Source organism: Pezoporus wallicus, unplaced genomic scaffold (assembly GCF_028554395.1).
Source record: "Pezoporus wallicus isolate ANWC-B61680 ecotype Strahan unplaced genomic scaffold, APGP_CSIRO_Pwel_v1 scaffold_8769, whole genome shotgun sequence".
NCBI classification, from domain to species: Eukaryota; Metazoa; Chordata; class Aves; order Psittaciformes; family Psittacidae; genus Pezoporus; species Pezoporus wallicus.
This window is the reverse complement of record NW_026642673.1, coordinates 787,281-807,552: the sequence shown is the minus strand read 5'-3', so window position 1 is coordinate 807,552 and position 20,272 is coordinate 787,281. Positions and strand designations below refer to the sequence as shown.

The 20,272-nt window shown below is 44.0% G+C and overlaps 3 protein-coding genes across 6 annotated transcripts; 2 read left to right on the top strand and 1 right to left on the bottom strand.

Moving 5' to 3' along the window:
• The first annotated feature begins 2,262 nt into the window (after positions 1–2,262).
• On the top strand, positions 2,263–11,610 carry DLAT (dihydrolipoamide S-acetyltransferase). Its single transcript, XM_057432060.1, has 14 exons — positions 2,263–2,518; positions 3,061–3,162; positions 3,501–3,625; positions 3,744–3,900; positions 5,042–5,168; positions 5,517–5,704; positions 6,217–6,379; positions 6,611–6,678; positions 7,437–7,529; positions 7,614–7,721; positions 8,277–8,392; positions 8,658–8,820; positions 8,984–9,120; positions 9,835–11,610. Exons 1-14 carry the CDS (start codon positions 2,285–2,287, stop codon positions 9,962–9,964), a joined length of 1,911 nt encoding a protein of 636 aa, XP_057288043.1. The 5' UTR covers positions 2,263–2,284; the 3' UTR covers positions 9,965–11,610.
• Positions 11,611–12,568: 958 nt separating this feature from the next.
• Positions 12,569–14,839, bottom strand: PIH1D2 (PIH1 domain containing 2). 2 transcript variants are annotated; one of them, XM_057432064.1, is made up of 5 exons: positions 14,622–14,838; positions 14,415–14,538; positions 13,903–14,148; positions 13,105–13,370; positions 12,569–12,988 (listed from the first exon to the last, which is right to left on the bottom strand). In XM_057432064.1, exons 1-5 carry the CDS (start codon positions 14,787–14,789, stop codon positions 12,842–12,844), a joined length of 951 nt encoding a protein of 316 aa, XP_057288047.1. In that variant the 5' UTR covers positions 14,790–14,838; the 3' UTR covers positions 12,569–12,841. The 2 variants fall into 2 exon arrangements, with proteins under 2 accessions (XP_057288047.1, XP_057288048.1); XM_057432065.1 differs by having other exon boundaries at positions 13,903–13,981; positions 14,415–14,839.
• Positions 14,490–19,639, top strand: NKAPD1 (NKAP domain containing 1). Of its 3 annotated transcripts, none has more exons than XM_057432067.1 (5): positions 14,490–14,645; positions 16,295–16,395; positions 17,354–17,509; positions 18,058–18,111; positions 18,965–19,639. In XM_057432067.1, exons 2-5 carry the CDS (start codon positions 16,313–16,315, stop codon positions 19,485–19,487), a joined length of 816 nt encoding a protein of 271 aa, XP_057288050.1. In that variant the 5' UTR covers positions 14,490–14,645; positions 16,295–16,312; the 3' UTR covers positions 19,488–19,639. The 3 variants fall into 3 exon arrangements, with proteins under 3 accessions (XP_057288050.1, XP_057288049.1, XP_057288051.1); XM_057432066.1 differs by lacking the exon at positions 14,490–14,645 and adding an exon at positions 14,973–15,212; XM_057432068.1 differs by lacking the exon at positions 14,490–14,645 and adding an exon at positions 14,979–15,083.
• The last annotated feature ends 633 nt before the right edge of the window (positions 19,640–20,272 follow it).

The following is a 20,272-nucleotide window of genomic DNA, read 5'->3' as shown; positions in this document are numbered from 1 at the left end:
TTCCTCCCTGGATACAGTTTCTTTGTTGCATGATCTCTAGTGTGTTCATAAAGAGAGCATGGGGTTGCTATACTGAAATCAATTGTATTTGAACAGCAAATTTTTCTCAAGTGTTTGTTGCTTCAGATTTTACACACCAATCTTATTTTGGCGAAAGCCATGCACCCAGGCTACAATTTTATGGAGAAAAGGAAGACCATTTTCAAGGCCTGTAGTTGCCACTTCCGTATCTCTCTGCTACTCAAAGGTGAGCAGTTTGGTTTTAGAGCACTGAAGACACAGGAGGCTGTTAATATGATCAGAGCTTCTAATGGATAAGTCTTCAATCCTTGCCCCTAGCTACTCAGTTTTCCCATGAAGAAAAAAGTTGTTATCTGATACAGTAGACAACCTGTTCTTGTTCTTAGATCAACTCAGATAACTAACCATGGTCACATGTAATATGCTTACTCCCACTAGAGAGCCAAGGACTGAATCTTATTTGGAAATACATGTTCTCCAGAGCAACAAAGGGCTCTATTTGAGAAAGAGCAAGACTGGGCAAAAGGCTTGCTTTTTAAGTGTGGCAATCATGTGCCTTTCATCCATGCTAACGCCACATGTAAGCTAGGACAAAAGAAGACAAGAAGATGCTATCAGTATCTGCTGAGACAGAACTGATAGCAAGGCTCTGTTCTTGGGTTCCTATATGCAGCTCACCTCTCTGACAGTGAAGATGGAATTGCTGTCACTGAAGCTGAAAGACTGCTGCTCTGAAACACTATATCCCATGCACAGTCTGGGTTCACCTTTATTTCTGTATTGATGCTGCAGCCTCCTTCAGACATTTTGCCTTTGCATTGATTGAGAGAAAGGGGTCTGGAGGAGGTAAGAAATGTTAGGCATAGGGATAAGAAGTATCAGGTGGGAAAGCTGTTGGCTATGTATTTCTCTCTGATAAAGGCAGAAGATGTTGCGTTTTAAGTCAGTTTGGCACTAAATCAATTCACTATAACACTGACTTCAATTGTTTTATTCTGGGGCTGTGTTCTTAATATCATACCCAAGACTCATATTTTTCACTGGTTTTAATCTTTTTTTTGGTCCAGGCTTTCTTCAAATTTACTTTCCTTGCTTATGTAACATACATGCTCTGTGTAAGATTATGTTCTCATTGAAACTCCGATGTTTGCATTCATCACTTAGGGCAGCTATTCTAAAGCCTGTTCTCTAGGAGAGTGAAGTTTTAGCTGTACATCTGAACCAGACATACCTGCCTGGGTAATCCTTGGATTAATGAACCAGTTATCTCAATAAAACAGGGTTTGCAAACTGAGGCTGTTCAGTGCTTGTGAAGATGGCTTTGAAATGAGAAGGCAGAGGTAGGGAATAAAATCAGTGCATAAATCAGAGCGTGCTTAAGGTTAGCACCCCCTTGGTACCGGAGGAAACGTTTTTAATCACTTTTCCACAATAGTTTAGGAAAGTGTGTATTTTTTCTGAGACACGGGAGATGAACAGCCTTACAATGGCATTTACGTTACTTTTAAAACTGTCATGAACAACACAGAATGCACAAGCTTTGCTTGGCTGCCTTGGTGATAGCAAATCTCACTGCTTCTCCACCTAAGGTTGTGTAAACTGCTGCAAGCGGCTGCGCTCAGCTAAGACAAGTCCTATACACTTAGGAGCAGCCACTCCTAATCATTTAACATGTTAAACCAGCAGCGATGTACGTGATGGGATTTTACCGTGTATGCTGCTAGCCAGCTAAGCCCTTTGCCCTTGCGCGTTCCAACCCCTTGTACAACACTCTTTGCTTTCAAAGGGGCAGTCTCTGGTTGGGGAAACCTGTGCTGCCGGATGCCGGGCACAGAACACGTTCTGGCTTCACGTGGCTACAGCCAGACCTGGGCTCTGGCTAAACCCGAGCCCATGTGATAGCGACCGGGACAATCCAGGAGGGGCTGTTGCAATTGTGGGTGCGTCTTGCGCAAAGACACGGGGTGCAGGTTCGCTTACGGCCCCGCTTTCTCACTGCTGGGCAGGCTCCTGTCACCGACCTGAGCCATGAAGCTCCCCCTTCACCCACCGCTCGCTGCAGCCCCCGTGTAACCGCCCCCAGGCCGCTGCGCACTGCGAGTGCCCCCCCCCCCCAACCCCATCACGGCCGTTACACAGTTAACTCGCCCCGCCGTGCTTTACGGCAGCGTCGCGCTGGGCTGTACGGCACCGTGCCCGGACGGAGGTCACCGAGCGGCGGCGGCGGCGGCGGCAGCGCCGCGGTTCCGGCTCCAGCTGCAGCATGTGGCGGGTGTTGGCACGACGGGTGGCCCGGGGCGCGGCGGGGGCTCCTCGGGGACACTGCCGAGCGCTCAGTGGTGCTGGAGCCGGCCGCGGGCCAACGGTTGGGGCTGGACCGCTGAGCCGCGGCCCGGTGTGGGGCGGCTCCGTGCAGCGGCCCGGCGGGCTCCTGCTGCCTCTTGCCTGGCCTCGGCTCATCCCGTGCCGGTGCTGCAGCCTCCCGGCACACCAGAAGGTAAGAGGTTCCTGTGCCCCCCATCCGAGGCAGTCTGGCAGCCCCCTCTCCTCCCTCCCACCCCATAACGTCTGTGTTCAGAGAGCTGTTGGGTCCCCCCACAGAGTCCTGTGCCCCTCTGTTTCGGGGGCAGCCCTTTCATTTTCTATGTCTCGTTTCCTGTCACTGGGCAGCTCGGTTTGCCCCGGGGAAACTGCAGTTCTCTTCCCCTCTCCTGCGGTTCACATCTCCTTGCCACTACCTTGAGTCTTTCTGCCATCAATGGGTACCACCCTCATTGCCACTAGTTCTTTTTCCATGTACCTTTCTTTGTCCCCTGGCATAGCTTCTCCTTTTCTTGGTCAACCCCATCTCAGCATCCCAGTATTGGTTTGCCCTGAGGTCTTACCTGGAAGTTGGAGACAGTCATGACCTGCTGGGAATTTGCAGAGTCTCCTTTGTGCCCCCAGTTCCAGCCTGTGCTGAGGACCTATCTCTGCTCTATGCTTGGGATTCCTGTTATCAGGATTGTATGGGTTGTAACACTGCCCTATTCCTCACAGGTGGCCTTGCCAGCTCTGTCCCCCACCATGCAGATGGGCACCATTGCACGCTGGGAAAAGAAGGAGGGTGACAAGATCAATGAAGGAGACCTCATAGCAGAGGTATTCTGGGGGCACAGGCTGTGCTGCATTTCTAATGAGTTATGTGTGCATCCTGGGTTCTGTCCCTGGTTGCACTCATTTGAACAGATCTCTTGGGTTCAAGATCACAGATGCTGTTGGGAACGAGTGACCGACAGCCTTTCAAAACTGGTTGCTGCTTTTCTTTCTGAGCAGGAGCAGCATTTAACCTGTTTGAGAGCAAACTTGCCTAGGATTGGTGCCACAGGGTGATTTTTTTCCAGAACTGTGTGTGTCATGGCCATATGCTATCAGACTGGAAAGCTTTGAGAACACTGGTCTTTTCTGCTGCCATAATGATACCCTGTTTTCTCTCAAAGGTGGAGACAGACAAAGCAACAGTTGGCTTTGAGAGCTTAGATGAATGCTACTTGGCCAAGATCCTGGTGCCAGAAGGAACGAGAGATGTTCCTATTGGGGCCATAATATGTATCACCGTAGAAAAGTATGTATTTCGCTAACCTTTGAGTTGAATTTTCTCTCTCGGGGCTTCTTGGCTGTCTGTGTGAAAGGCTAAAGAGACAATCATCTGACTGCTTTTGCGGTTCTGTATTTTCTTCTAGGCCTGAACATGTTGATGCCTTTAAAAATTATACTCTAGATTCTGCAGCATCTGCCCCCGCTCCAGCCTCAGTGCCTCCCCCTCAAGCTGCAGCTCCCTCACCACCACCTCAGCCTTCTCCTCAGGCTCCTGGCAGCTCTTACCCTCCTCATATGCAGGTAAGAGAACATTGCTTGTGATTTAAGGCTTGTTGCACTCATTTTCTGTCTTTGGCATTGCTAGCTCCACAGCATTTTATCATAACTACTCTTTGGAGTGGGAAGTTATTAGCTACAGTTGCAGGAGTCTGTGCCATGCTTAAAGCAGGCTTTAGGGGAGGTCCCAGTGAGCCTTTTCAGAAACGTTAGCATCCCAGCTGCTGGTCGAGGAGGTTCTTGTCTCTCCAGGATTGTTTTGCAGTCTAGAAAAAATATACCTGCTGTATTTGCAGTATTTGGATAGTGCTGGTATAAAAAGACCTTGTGCTAAGTGTGAATAAGCTCAGAAGACCCTGTTTACATCTCGGGGCAGAACTCAAGTCTCTGATACTCTGATGAGAACACACCAGATGGGTTTGTAGGTGACTAATAATGAGTTGTATTTGTGGGTAATCTGTTTACTTTGCTTGGATATTGAAGCGTACACCTACCATTGTTGTATTTGAGCAGTTTGTAGCGGGGTATTTCTGTGACATTCATTTGAAAAAGAACATTTGAAATAGTAAACCTCGTTCCGCAGATGATACATGTAGGAACTGATTTCTTTGAGATGTTATGAAAATCAGTAATTGAACAAAGAATTAATTAAAGGCTTCTTAATCTGACTTGTGTTTTAGCTACTAAATTTGTTTATTTCACACTGCTTGCCTTATCTGTCCAATTTTGCTCTGAACCTGTACTCACCTGTGCTGTATTTGTCGCACAGCAATATGTATGTGCAAACTTACAACATCTTTGAGTGCTTATTGGAAGCTTTTGTATAGCTTTTAAAGGGGCCAAACCTGTTTTTCACAAAGTGACTTGCTTCGGTCTTCCTTTTTGCTTTGCGTATAGCAGCTGCAAGACATTCCCAGTGTGACAGCAGTAATAATTATTTTGACATACAGATTACTTGCTCTTTGCTTTTGCTTGCTTTCTTGCTTAGGCTTTGATGAAAGGAGCCAGCTAGCAATATAAGATAGCCCTTTGCTGTAATGGAGCCAGATGCATTAAAGGCTGGCTACTTCTTTAGGTTGGCATCATTTAGTCAGGAGTTAAAACTGTGTTCCTGTTCCTTCTGTATGACCAGAACCTGATCCTCTTGTATCCTCTGACTTCACAGATCACTCTCCCTGCCCTGTCACCTACCATGACAATGGGCACGGTGCAGAGATGGGAGAAGAAGGTTGGGGAGAAATTGAGTGAGGGAGACTTACTGGCAGAAATTGAGACAGATAAAGCCACAATAGGTGAGTCAACTCCAAAGCCAAGAATGGATGAGGTGCCCTTTAAAGAGGGGAATCTAGAGTGCACTCTGTGCTAACTGTTCTCCTAGCTGCTCAGGACTTGAAGCTATGGGGCAACCAAAACAAGTTTTTTTAACTTCTCATTCCATTGGAGAGCTAACTATCAGAGCTCCTAAAACCACTTCCTATTTCTTCATCAATCCTTCTTAGTAATGTGCAGTGCATGGAGATTTTTTCCTAGTAGTTGCACTGAAAAGGATTCTCTTGCCTACTAAATATAGGACATGGTTTTAGTTACTGAAGTCCTCAGGAGCATCAGGCACTTAACCAGTTTTGTTTCTTTCCCTTAAGGCTTTGAAGTGCAGGAGGAAGGCTACTTGGCAAAAATCTTAGTGCCTGAAGGAACAAGAGATGTGCCATTAGGAGCAGCTCTCTGCATAATTGTGGAGAAAGAGTCTGATATTCCAGCCTTTGCTGACTACCAACCCACTGCGGTAACAGACATCAAGGCACAAGCTCCTCCTCCCCCTCCTCCTCCAGTAAGGACAATTCTTAGAATGTGAGAGAAGTTATGGGGACCACGAAGTTGTCTGATCTAACCTGTTCTGGGGGTTTGACAGTGCGAGGCACTGGCTCCAACAATATTATTTATGAATTTAAGGCCAACTCGTGTTGGTGATAGGTGACCTAAGAAGTAATTGCTAATTTGCCATCCAAAAATGGGAGCAGGTAGTTACTCATTACAGTGTCCTCCAGCCTGTTGCTTGTGCCACTTCTAATGCCTTATCCTTGAAAACCAGGAGCATAAATTGCTTGCTTGACCCTTTTTTTTCAGATGTATACTTCAGCAGCTTAGTTGGCCTCCTTCCCAGGAAGCTTCTGATTTAATTTCTGGCCCTGAGAAACTTCTCTGAATCTGAAAATCCTTTCAGATCAGTGACTATTTTTGTTATTCTCTAGACTGGTAATTAGATGGTCGTGTTCTCTTACTGTACCTTCAAAGCTTTTGCTGAGTGATCCCGAAGCTAATGGCTTTGATTCTTTTCTTAAGGTTGTGGCAACTCCTGCTGCTGCTCCTCCTCCTCAGCCTTCTGTTCCTTCTGCTCCAGCAGTCCCTACAGCTGGGCTGCCTCCCCAGAAAGGAAGGATCCTGGCTAGTCCCCTGGCAAAGAAAATTGCAGCAGAAAAAGGAATTGACCTTGCTCAAGTGAAAGGTAGGTTGTCTTTCTGCTTCCTTACTTTCACTGTCTAGTGTCTGTCTTTCTCCATACATACTTGCCTATTCTTCTCTTTCCTCCTTATTAGGAACATCCTGACTATGCAGCTGTCCTTGCCAGAGGTTGTGTTAAGCGACTTCTCTCTGTTGAATAAAACTGGTACCTTTAGAAACAATGCCCTGTTGCAAATATTTGAAATCCTCTTATGTTTTTCTTTGACTCTTTAAGGTACTGGACCAGATGGTAGAATCACAAAGAAAGATGTGGAGTCATTTGTGCCATCAAAGGTTGCTCCAGTGAGTAGGCATGAGATCTGTAAGAGTAGATACTTGATTATAGTGATGGAAATGCTCTATAGAAATGCAATTACTATATGGAGATGTTATCGCTGGATTGGTTGGACTATGATGCTATGTGGGCTATGGTGACTGTTAGGTTGTAAAGTTTAATCTGTCAGATACATGGGTGAAGTTTTCTTCCTTTGTCCTATGGTATTTCACTGAGATGAAAGAAAACTTGTGTACTCCCAACCCGTCATCTCGTTGCTACGTTGTAGGGATTGAGGTAAACTCAGTCCCAACAGATTGCTGAAAGTGGCAATTAGAATGAAAGCCATGCTTACGAACAAAGAACCTGCTGTCATTATTGTCACAAATCGGTTGTTACTCAATTGCTTGTCTTTTATATGAGATGATGAAAGTGTTGCTTTGTGTGCTGCTGGAGGGGATGCGGCTGAGTGCAGTTTGTGAGTGCCTTCTAGGGTACATCTGCTGTACACAGAACAACCATCTAACAGGACTTAATGTTCTGGGAGCTTCATAGCAGTGTATATCAGTTGCATTTCTAAATGATTGAAGTTCTACATTTAATAATCAAATACAGGACTTAGAAAGAACCTAGTGGATACTGGAGAGGTGAAGCTAGAGAGTAGAAACATCTGCTGCTCTAAAGCAAGAGGCAGCTTAGCCTCAGCACTTGTCCCACATAGTGAATTACTCTGCAGAATTGATATTTGGATAGTACTATGAATTATGCTGTCTTTCTCTGATTGCAGGCTCCAGCAGTAGCGGCAGTTCCTGCAGCTGCTGCAGTTGCAGCAGCACCAGTGGGGACCTTCACAGATATCCCTATCAGCAACATTCGGAAGGTAAGATTTTATTCCTAAGAATTCTTTGCAGTATAGAATTTTCCAAATTAATTTATTTTGATTGCTTCTGTTGTATACCCTCAGGTCATTGCTCAGCGGTTGATGCAGTCTAAACAAACAATACCTCACTATTACCTTTCTATTGATATAAATATGGGAGAAGTACTGGTGCTAAGGAAAGAACTCAATGAGGTAAAGCCTTTAGGCATGGTGAGAGTGTGTGCGTGGGGAAAGCTGCATTCTTTCACAGGTTTACCCACCTGGCTTTTTGGTGATATGCCATTTTGTCTTGGAAAAAATAGTCTTTTCAGTGCCTTTTCTACCTGTTGTGCCTTAGTTCTGGACTGTCTGTGATAGAATGAGACTTTTTACCCAGGCACTGTGCACTGATTTCTGTCTTCCCCAACAGGGCCACTTTACTCTGCTTGGTGTTGTTCAATTCTTCCAGCTGGGAAGTTGGACAAAATGGTACAAAGGTTCTAAGAATAAAAAGGGTAGAAAATTTAAGCGAAAGAATAATTCTATGTCAAGTTTGGGGAAAAAAATCAGACATTAAAAAAGGTTGTACCTTTTTAAATTATAAGAGGTACCTCCTAAACTATCTTGGCACTTCAAATATTAATGTTTACAAGTAGTGAGTTTGTTTTCTAAGTTTCTTTAAACAAGCCTGCATGGCAGTGACTATCCACGTTAACTGATGTAATGTGTAAGAGGCAAACTGACACTTCCGTATCTCTTTATTTACAGATGGTCTCAGGTAACACTAAGCTTTCTGTCAATGACTTCATAATTAAAGCTTCTGCTCTGGCTTGCTTGAAGGTGCCTGAGGCAAATTCTTCATGGATGGACACAGTTATCAGGCAGTAAGTTAATGGTACAGTCAAAGCCAGAAATTTTGTTCGGTAGGCTCATGGCAAACCAGCTAGGATTTAGAGGCAGGGGAACAGATATAATGCAAAGGTTGAGAGGCTTTTGTTGAAGTGCTAAGAACTTTGCATCCAAGGCCAGTGTGCAAGATAAAATAATTGTTGCAAAATTAATATTAATTTAGAGTTGTCCAAACAGTTCTGAAAATTACTGTCCTTGTTACCGTGCTAGAGTAACTAGCATCTCCTTTGTGTCTTGCAGAAATCATGTGGTGGATGTTAGCGTTGCAGTTAATACTCCTGCAGGGCTTATAACCCCTATTGTGTTTAATGCACATATAAAGGGCCTGGCTTCCATTAGTAAGGATGTGGTTTCTTTGGCAGCTAAAGCCCGAGAAGGTAAACTTCAACCTCATGAATTCCAGGTGAGAAACTCAAATTGCTGTTAAACATTACTGCCCTTGACTTCTGTTCAGAAGTCCTGTTTAGAATGAGCAGAACCTATTCTCTGATGTTTTAGCCATGTTTGTTAATATTCCACATGAAATAGCTTTTTTGAGTTTGACTACGAATGTGTTTTTCTTGTAGGGTGGTACATTCACAATTTCCAATTTAGGAATGTATGGGATTAAGAATTTCTCTGCTATAATCAATCCACCTCAAGCCTGCATCCTTGCCGTTGGCTCCTCAGAGAAAAGGCTAGTGCCAGCTGATAATGAGAAAGGGTAGGTGTGCATCTGATTCTGCATATAGTGAGCTTCTGATTTCAAAAAGTTGATATACTGCTTTCATGACCTTCTGAAGTACAGTGAGATCTTCTATAAAGGGGTCACACAAGTTGAAGAGAAATGCAGTGACTGATGAATGACCTGCCATACGTTTTTTTTGCAACTTCTTTCAAGTTAAGGAGAAGCTGTTTCTTTCTTTGAGGCCTAGTCTGCCATCCACAATAGTTGAGGCACCTGTTCCTCTTTTAACAACTTGTTAAAATTTGCATTTAAGGAAAACCTAAGGGAGGGATTATAATCCAAGTATTTTGTATATAACATTGCCTTGGTTGAAGATTGAATTTGTGTAGATCCAGGAGAATGTTTTGGATTATTTAAACGTGTTAACAGTCTGTCACTGACACATGGGGAAGCTCAAGGTTATTTGGTAAAATGGCTGTTTGTTTTCGATTGTGTGAGGCTGTTCTTGTGATTCAAGGATAGATGAGCTTCCTGTCCTAAAGGGAACATACAAATGTGTTTCTTAATTGTAGGAAAGGAATTAATACAATTCTGCTGTATGATTGTAATCTTTTTCAGAAGTCCAAAGAGAGAAACGTCTGCTGCCAAGCACCAACTACTGCTGGTTCCCTGATAAAAGCTATTTTTGCCTTGTTACTGGCAGTGACTTCCAGAGGATTGTATTAACCTTTTCTTTCTTCCGTCTTTCAGATTTGATGTGGCCAGTATGATGTCCGTTACACTTAGCTGTGACCATCGTGTTGTAGACGGAGCAGTTGGAGCACAGTGGCTTGCTGAATTCAAGAATTTCCTTGAAAAGCCAGTAACCATGCTGCTATAATTTAACCATGCAAGCAAAGTTTTTCTGGATCACACTGTTTTATTTTAAACAAGCTATTTAGACGTGAGTGTTAAGACTTATTAAAAGAGTTCCTTTTTTATTTTAAATATGTATTATATTATCTGGTAATGTTATTACCAGTCTGTACAGAAAAAGTTTGCAAAAGTGCTTTTCAGAGCAATATTACAGCTATACTGTATTTTTATACAGTTAACTTGCAAACTCTTCCAAAACAGAGTTAAGCATCCCAGATTTAAAAGTTATCCAGGCAGTATGCATACTGCCATCTGCTTCTAAACTAGGGTGAACGGGGAGGTGGGGAGTGCACACCAAGCAATTTCATCACCTCTGTTGTTATTAATTTGAGTTATAAACATCTCTTCACAGGAGTTCAGGTGAGATGGTAACTGAAACGTACAAGTTAGTAAAAGGTGGATTCCCTTACTGTCCTGTTCTGCTGGGATGGGTAGTATGACATGCACTAAGGGACTGAAGCGCCTGGGAATAGTTTCTCAAAGGCCAAGTGCTAGCATTCCAAATCTCTCTTTGGAATCTGGCACTGGTCTGGACCTTCTCAGCTATGTGATCCCTTTTGAGCACTTTAAGGTGAAAGAGCACTGATATCTGTGGGGTCACAGCTCTCAGATACCACAGGGAGTGCTTATCTCCTTGCGGACTTATACTTACATGTGCTTTCTGTATGAAAACTCTAATTGCTTTTCCTCTTGTTAATATCAGACTAGGACACCATGGAAAGTAACCATTTTGCAGAATGTTTAAGAGAAACTGTGTGCTGGAACCTAATATAGGCAAATCACACACACTTAATAATCCCATCAGTGGATATTAGTCCTGTGATGACTCAAATGTTTGGAATTTTTTTCCAGGCATTCTGACATAGGAATCTCTGAGTTAGTCACTGGTACTGTGGTTCTGCCCTGAATTGTCTATGTTGTTCCAGCCTCAGTAGGCTGCAAAATGTGCTACCATATGTATATTGTATGTAAAATGCTTCAATAGTTTGTTGGACTTGTGTCCAGTTACCCCAGTCATTGTATCCTGAAAGGGGTGCAGTGCTGAACATTCTTAAGCTCCATTTTCCACATGGAAATCTTAATGTGAAAAGGATGGCTGTATAGCAATTACAAAGTGTCCAGGAGAATTACAAGGGGGTAGAAGTCTAAAAAAAGAAAAGAAAAAGTTAAAGCTGTTCTGTTTTTCTGTATATTGCATTAAGTACTGTCTCCTGTAAAGTTCTACAGCGTTCACTAAAGATACTGGAAGAAAATACTATGGAAATTAAATATTTTTGTGGGAACTGTTTAATGTCTGGTTGCCGTGATACCTGGTTTTCATGCCTGGCTTAAGCAAAAAGGTGCATTAAAGGTTTAGCTTTTCTTTAATGTTCTAAAATATCTTGGTTCCAGACTTGCTCTAGTGAACCTGTGTTCTATTAAATGTTTGGAATTGACAACTACTAAAACCTCTTCCAGTGCTTTTGTATTCAGTTGTGTGTAGCTTACTGTACTGCTATAGCAGAATCAGAGCTGTTTAGCCTCTCAGTCTGATCATGAAACTCACCCTATTAACTTTAAATTGTAATTACAAATGTTCCAAAACAATACATGCTCTGTTAGTATCATGTAGCAGTGAACTTGAATCTTTCTGGCTTCCTTGCTGCAGCACACCTCAAATTCTGGTTACAGAGACCTTTCACTCTGGAACATTTGCAACTCAAAAAATCCTGCCCAGTGCTTGTGCACTGAGTGCTGATAGTGATTTCTGGTCCTGCTTCCATCCCGCAACAGGCCAGCTCAGCTCATGCAGTGGTGGAATTTCATCTTGAACTTGCAACTATAACCACTGAAGAGTGTCTCAATGCAGCCAGAAGTCTCTTTGAAACAGAGAATGGGGAAAGCTAGGAGTTAACTGCACTTTCATCAGTTTGTATTTTAAAGTTGCAGCCCAAAACCAATTTGCCTGTTTCCATTTCTGATCTGATGAGTATCAGTACAGAAGCATGGTTGTAATGCACGTGTTGTAAGCCATAAGAATGACATACTACCAAATCAATCATGGAAATAAGATCACTTAAACTTTTGTTTGTCCCTGTGCCAATTCTAGTCATGCTTAGTAATCCTTGAAGCTGTTTTGTGTTGCTTTTTGTTGCTTTGTATTACTTTGTATTTTGTGTATTACTGTAAAATAATGCAGGTGGTCTTTCCTAATTGAAATGCTGCAAGATTGTTTTTGGTTGCTAGCTTCACTCCAAGCATTCCTGAGCTTTGAATCTGTAGATGTTGTTTTGAATGGTACAGAATAGGTCTGGTTTTTGTGGTCTCATTCAGAGATTACGAAACCAGTAAGAACTGAGGTCAAGCATATTCAGTGACTACAAAGCCTGTTCCTGTTAAAATCAGCAGGGATTGTCCTAGAGACTGAGAACACCATGCAGGACAACTTGTAGAACTGTGTATGACACACCTCTACAGGTTGCAGTATTAAACACATGTGAGACCTGCAATAACCGTGTTTATCCAGTAATCAATTTATTCTGCAAAAACACTTCACAACTGTTACTGCTGTACCTTAAGGCAAAATGAATGTATGCATTTATGGTCTTTTACTACAGCTGTTAACATATTCAAGTCAATCCTTGAATATTTGCAATCTTTAAACTTATATTTGTCCTAACTTTTGTGGTGTTAATGTTCCTTCAGACTTCCTTTTCTACATACATTTGAGGTATTCACCCCTGAAGATCAGAAGGTCAATTTAAAGAAACCCAACTCATCACCTTCTAAAAGTTAGGATTCTCATTCTGAGCTTTTTTTTTCTTCTGGCATCTGTGAACATGAACTGGACAGAATGCTGCCTTTAAGGATCTGGCTTGGCAACCAGCACTGTGATAAACAGTATCTGTTTTCCTTTGTTAAATACCGCTGTAGTTGTTTCTTCATCCACCAATTCTGGCAGCTCTAGTTGCAATTTGTATTTTCCAGGGACTTCAATCACTATGTCATCCTGAACCAAGAAAATTAAAATACTTGATTAACTATTTGACAGTGAATTAGCAGTGAGTGTTTCTAGGAATTGGATACTAGACAGAAAACATAGGATTGTTATTTCTGCTAGCTTACCTTTGACATTCTCAGATCACACTCAGAAACCGAGCTAACCTTAGGCAATTCAATTCTGAGTTCAATTTTGAGTGATTTCTTGTTCGCATCCTTTACAGTGATCATTTCATAGGCAGGGGTACTGAGCTTCTCTGGCGTTTCAGTGCTAGCAATTTCCTCTATCAGATGCCCTTTCGGCTGCCTCACATGTTCTTCCTTCAGCAGGACCGAAGCATTGCTGCAGTCCCCAGCTTTCATAGTGTGTAGCATCTCGTCAAGTGTTAGTTCTTTCAAGAAAAGGAGATTTTTCACACATATCACTCAGTTACTGAAGTGTAATGTTACGACACTTGACAAATACATCATGAAAGTTTTATCTGTAACTAATTGGCATTAACAGTTTTGTCAGCTGAAGGCTGTTACTGGCAGTTTTCCTTCGCCCACAATTATGTTATATTGCCAGTGGGTTAAAGTTACTGTTTTCAGACTACTAGTTAACAGCCGCAATCCCTTTTACTCAGGTTAGGGCAGAAGAAACTTGAGCACCTAAAAGGATTAAATGGCAAGAGTTCCCGTGTTTACTGGATATAAAAAAAGGGAATATGCAGTTCCAGTGTCACTATGTTTTCTCAGTTGTAAAACACCAAAGATAAATGCAAATAGGCCAGCAGGGGTAAACTACTGTCTGGTATGAATACTTCTGACTTGGAAGCTTTTGGTTTTTGCTTAAGGCAAGAACTGGGTTACAGATGAGGCTTGAGTAAATTTGTTGGAGAATCTAATAGGTCAAAGAAAAGCGACTGCGTTATGTCTGCATACCCTTCTTTGTGTTCTGACTGTGATGTGGAGTTGGCCTCTGCCTTCCTCTCAGACGCTGCTGCATCGTTTCCAGGCTTCCCTTCAGTTTGAATGATTCAATGGTGTACAAATGAGAAAGAGTAAGGTCGCATCGTTCCTCAACAAATTTAAGTGTCAAATGGATCAAGTGCTCCATTTTCTCTGGGTTTTCTTGTCTCCTCTGAAGAACATCTGGGTTATAGGCAATATCTATAATGCTGTAAAGGTCTATAAAAGTAAATTATGTGTCAGAATTATTTTGCCAGTGTTCTTTATAGCCACTTGATTTTTTTAAGAGCAAAGGAAACTAATTCGTGGCTTCTGGGCAGAGCTGACTCTTTTCAGCCTCATCTAGAGAAACACCCCGAGCCAAGAGCTGGCGACGGCACAGCACCACCCCCTGTTACAGCGACAATCTGCGTGTGATCGCCACGCAATGCAGTAGTGCAGGAAGAAATGCATCCGGGGCGAGGCGCAACTCTTGCGGGACATACCTCCTTCGCCAGATACCTCTTGTAGCGGCCCCGCACTGACAGGTGTGGGGTCAGCGGGACCTTTAGGTGCCGGGACCCTTTTCCAGCTGCAGACATTGATGAACAGCGGCCTCCCGACACCACCCTGCAAGAGACCGACCCGCGGCTGAGCGCCCGCGTCCCGCAGCACCCGGGCGGGAGGCCGCGACCCCGACCCCGCGCACCCACCGCGGGACGCGCCCGCAGGCACAGGTGAGGCTCCGGGGGAGCGCAGAACAGCTCTGCCTCGGCGCGCTGCTGCTGCAGGAGCCGGCGGTAGGCCTGGGGCTCGTTCTCTGCCATCTCGTCCAGCAGCGACCAGAGTTGCGCGGCCCGCGTTAGCGCCGCGCCCGCCATGGCTGCCTCCGGTCGCCTAGCAACGGCCGCCGGAAGGGCGGGCCTCGGCGGGTCCGTTGCTTTCCCCGTCCGCCCGCTGCTTCCGCGTATTCTGGCCCTGCGGCCGCTCTCGCCCTGAGACCTCCGGCCCCGCGGCGGAGCTGGGGGCTGCCCTCTTCCCCCCCGGAGCCGCCGCGAGATAGCTGCGCCCCGGGGCCCCGGCGTGTGCTGCCAGGAGGAGGCACTGTGCGGGGACCACGTCCGGTCGGGAGCCGAGAGCAGGCCCTGCCGCTCCCCGGCTGCGGGGGTGCCCCGGTGAGCGGGCCCGGGGGTGCCGGTGGGGCCGGCGTCTGCGGGGCCGTGTAGGGCGAGAGGATGTCCCGGGTGCCGGTGGGGAAGGTGCTGTTGAGGAACGTCATCCGGCACACGGGCGCGCACAACAAGGTACGGCCGGGGCCGGTGGGGGCTGCCGTCCTCGGCGGCCTCTTGTCCCCCCTCTCTGCGGTGACTCTTCCGCCTGGCTCTGCCCCGTGGCCGCTTCTGCGGCCGGCTTTTGTCCGCGGGTGCGAGTGCAGACGCCCTGGGCATCACGTGGGGGTTGCTCCGAGATTCGGGACCGCTGGTACTTCCCCGGTAGTGCGGAGCGGGCAGTGGGGCAGGCGGAATGCCTGGGTTGTGATCGGGAGAGCAGAGAGGAAAGAAACTTGTTGAAATCAGCCGCGTAAGCACCGTTAGTCTCGATTTCAGTTTAATCTGGTTTTGAGTTCTTATCCTGGGAACGTGCATATTTAGATAGACCGATGTGTGTATATATATATATATTCACCTATAAAAATTGTGCCATGGAACATATTTTCTCAGGAGTTTAATGAAAACTGTGGTTTGCTTTGCTTTTTTAAAAGTAGTAAATCTTTCTTTTTTCTTGTACTGTGTATGTATTGTTAATTGCATCAAAGAATTTCAACGTTGTGGTAATGTGCACAGGCAGTATTTTAGTGCCAGATTAAGAAACTCCGTTAACTTTAGCAAACTCTCTAATGAATTCTTGACATAATTCAGCAGGTCTAACTCATTTGTTTCATATGTTTATAAAGTTACTTATTTACTGTCAACGTCCATAAACACAAGTATGTGTTAAACCATGCAGTATCTGCATGCTGTGTTTTATTAGCTTGTCATGTAACTTCTCATTTCATCTTGGTCCTTCCAGATTATGTTTATATACTGCATTCTCTAACAGTATGTATATTTAGGGTGGTAATGAATAACAAGGTAGGGTAGCCAGAACAGATGAGATAGCAAAATCAGGCAAACCCACCATTTCTGATGCTGTTACCCTCATGTGCTTTGTTATATTACTATCAAGAGGTTCTCCTTTTGGTTACAGCTAATAGAAAATAATCTGTTTCAGTATGGTAGGAAAGCTTGCTGTGAATTTTGTTGCAGGAGAGTTGAGCTGATGTTACATGCTACGTGTCTGTAAAGTTTCCCTAATGTTCCTCTGGTTTTCCTTCTGTGACTTTCAGATTCAGGAAGAGACAGAAATGTGGAAAATAAGGGAGTGGGAGAAGCAAACCGAAGAGACTTACTGGAAAAGGCAGAGCAGAATGCTGTCAGACACCTCCAGGTGGGTTTTAGTTGTTTAGAGGAGTTAATTGTCTTGACTTAATTGCTAAGTTGCTGAACTCTTGTTTGTTATAACACTTTAGGAGCATTCTGTGATGAATGTGTGTTGATAGTGTATGAAGTCAGACTACAGATACATTTATTTTCTCCTTAATGAGTAAGTGTCCTGGGTTCAGCAGCAGTCATTTTTCTCCTTCTTAGTAGCTGGTGCAGTGCTGTGTTTTCAACTTTAGTCTGAGAACAATGCTGATAACACACCAATGTTTTTCATTGTTGCTAAGTAATGCTTAATCCGACCAAGGACTTGTTCAGTCTCATGGTCTGCCAAGTGAGGAGGGGCATGGGAAGCCAGGAGGGAGCAGAGGCAGGACACCTGACCCAAACTAGCCAAAAGGGTATTCCATACCACAGCACATCATGCCCAGTATAGAAACCAGGGTGAGTTACCCAGAAGGCCCACATTGCTGCTCCGGTTGAGCTGGGTATCTGTCAGCGGTAGCTGAGCAATTGTATTGTACATCACTTGTGTTTATTGTTTTCTTTTCCTTTCCCCTTTTAATTTTATATTCTCTCCCCTTGTTATTTCCCTTATCATCATTATTATTGGCGGTAGCAGTAGTGGTTTTGAATTATATCTTAGTTACTGGACTGTTCTTATCTCAACCCATGGGATTTACATTCTTTCAGTTCTCCTCCCCATCCCTCTGGGAGCTGGGGAGGGAAGAAAAAGAGGGGGAGTGAGCAAGCAGCTGCTTGGTTCTGAGTTAACAGCTGGGCTTAAACCATGACAGTAAGGTTTTGTGTGAGCTGTTAGTGGTGACTGTGTTAAAATGATAGCTGGTCTTCTTGCATAGATGGACATTCAAGGCTTGCTGCATTTTTGTTCCTCTCACTGGACTAACCCCTTGTTCAGAAGTTTTCTGCATCACAGCTGAAGAACAACTGTTCTCTTTCCACAGCAGCCGAATGCGCAGTGATGGCTTTGATGAGGATGGCCACAGGCCTGACTGGAAAGCAAAGAACTCACAATTTCTGGACCTAGTTGAAGATGATCTCCTTAGGGCCCGATCCTGGAACAAAAAGCTGTATGAATGTGAAGCCAACATGCCAGACAGGTCTGTGGGGGAATTACATTCTGTGATTATAATTAATTAAAACACCTTTTGGGGGTGATGTACCAAGAAGTTAGTACATTTGTATTTCCAGTACATATTCCTATAAAATAATGCTTGGTTTTATTTTGAGAATAAGTAACATGTACGAACTTACTTAGTGTCACAGGGTAAGTGACACAAGTTGAATTATAGAGTCCCTCAGTCACAGTTAGCAGCAAAAGCTCAGCCTTAAGCTTAGCAGCTAAGCTTAGTATTTATTACTTTGCCCAAAGAACTTAAAAAGTTAGTGCTGTCCAGGGTTATTTTAAAGAAACTTGGATTGAAATTATTCCTGATTAGAAATGGAAAGGAGGCTGAGAACATTGGGTATATTTAAATAGTATAAACTAAATCAGTTATATTTCCTTCCTTTTTTTTGGTTGTGAAGGTTCTGATGGCCCTTCTTTGCTGTTGAAACTCATGTTCATTCTGTGGCTCTGTCGTTTCAGTTATATTTTTTTCCTTAAATACCTTATCAGTTTCTAATACCTGGTTCTGCTTTCTTACAGATGGGGTCACAGTGGCTATAAAGAGTTATATCCTGAAGAATTCGATACAGATAGGTAAGGCAACTAGATGTACTAACGTGTCTGAAATCTTGCTCTGTCAGGTTATGCAAGAAATTTGTTAAACTGAATTTTAAGTTCTCAGTATGGATCAGCCTTGACTGTAAGGCAACATTGTTTATTTACAGATACCTGCTGAAAATTATCTAGTCCATTAATGCAGTCCCCCCTTGTCTGAGTCTTAGGAGAGATTTGCATCTTTTATAGTAATTAGACTTGCAGCTTGAGCTCGAGTTACTAAAATGCTGTGAATCTGGAAGGTCTGTCTGGGCCAACAGGGAGCCAGAGTAGTAGGCTTAATCCTAATCAGCTCAGTATATTCCCTCTCAAAACGCTCCAGGTTCCCCTTTCCCCTTGTAATGCACCTGTATTTTCTATGTTTCTCCTTACTTGAAGAATATAAAATCTTTGAGGAATATAAAATCTTTGAAGAATATAAAATATAAAAACAGCATCCTGAGGAGTGGAGACTTAACTGTAAAATAAGATCTAAATACATCAGAATTAATTATTTTTAAACTATACTTAGCAGAATCATCACATACAATATTTGTCACGCTTACAGATTTGAACTAACCTGCTGTAAATAAGCTTTCATCACTCAGTGGCTTTCAGTACATACTCTCCTTGGTTGTGGCTCATATACCTTAAACAGAGGTATTAATAAGGTGTGAACCCAAGCTGTTACTAAGTACTTGAAACAAAAGTGCAGCTACCTTGTCTGTCAAAGCATCTGTTTTCCTGCCCTTGCCAAATGATGGGCTTGCTTAAAGCCTTGAGACAGAAGAGGCTTAACTGCTGTGTGGCTGCCTCTCTGCTTCCTTTTGACGATCCTGTGCTCTTTCTACAGTGACCAGCAAGAAGGAGATGACCAAAGTGCTATCAATGGTAAGAAGAAATCTCATCTAGAAAAGCAAACTGCCCGGGAATCGCACAAACGGAAAAAAACAAAGAAATCGCACAAGAAGAAGCAAAAAAAGCGATCACACAAAAAGCGAAAGAAAAAGAAAAAGGAGCAGGGGAGAACATCATCAGATTCTTCCCAGGAGAGCGAGTGCTCAGAAGAGGAGACTTCAAGCACTCGAAAAGGGAAACACAAGCGCAAGAAAAAGACCAGGAAAGTGCCTGCCAGGGAACCTACCTCCTCTTCTGGGCAGGAAAGTGACTTTTCCCATGCAAGCAGCTCAACCACCAGCAGCTCTGAGGACAGTGAATCTGAGGAGAAAAAAGAGAAACGGCCCCCCAAAAAGAGAAAGAAACGTCACAATTCTGTTTCAGAGAGGCACAGTGAAGTACCAGAGAAGAGGAGCAAGAGGAAGAACTGGAAAGTGGCTGCTGATGAAAAATCAGAGGATAGCTCAGATGAGGACTGATGAGTCTAGGCTGCAGATCAAACAATAACGTAGAGGACAGAGGCAGGTATTTGTCTTTCAGCACTGCCCCATGGTACAAGTCGTTTCAACACTGTGGTTTATATACATCCTGCCAGCCCACGGGGGAGAAAATGAGCCTTGGCAGCCTGCAGTAGGTGCCCCCTTGCTTTTCATTGACTTGACATTCAGAAAACCAGGGGAGCAGTTGTGTGCCTAACGGGTTGGCTAGTCCTGACAACTTTGGATTCTTTTTGTGTGACCTCTGATGCAAGAAAATGTTACAGGCTGTCTGCAGGGGAAAAAGGGGCATGTTTGCACCAAGGTCTTTTTGTGTTTTTTTTTTTCCTTAAGTTTTAACAGATTGCTTTTTTGGGTTACCAAATCAATGACCAAGACTTGCAATAGGAGAAGGGGAGAGACAAATGTCTGATAACAGAGGAAATGTCACTGGGTTTAACCCTACAGTAGCTTTGTTTTCCCATCTTCTAACAAAAGCAGGCCTTTATGTTGGCATATACATGGTCAGCTGGGCACAGAAGGGACATTCCAACTGAAGGTGCAATGACTCGTTCCATGATGATGAACAGACACCAGTGCATTTGTGTGTGTTAGAGTACTCTCCAAATCCTGGCCTTGGCTGGCCATTGTGTCTACCTTCCCTTCATTCTCTCTGGGGGGATGCTGAAACTATTTGTGCTGACAGAGGAGCCTTGGTGGCTGTTGTGATCTGTTTCTGGTCTGCCCAATGTATTACTGGAGAAATCGGTACTGGGCCGTTCTCCCTG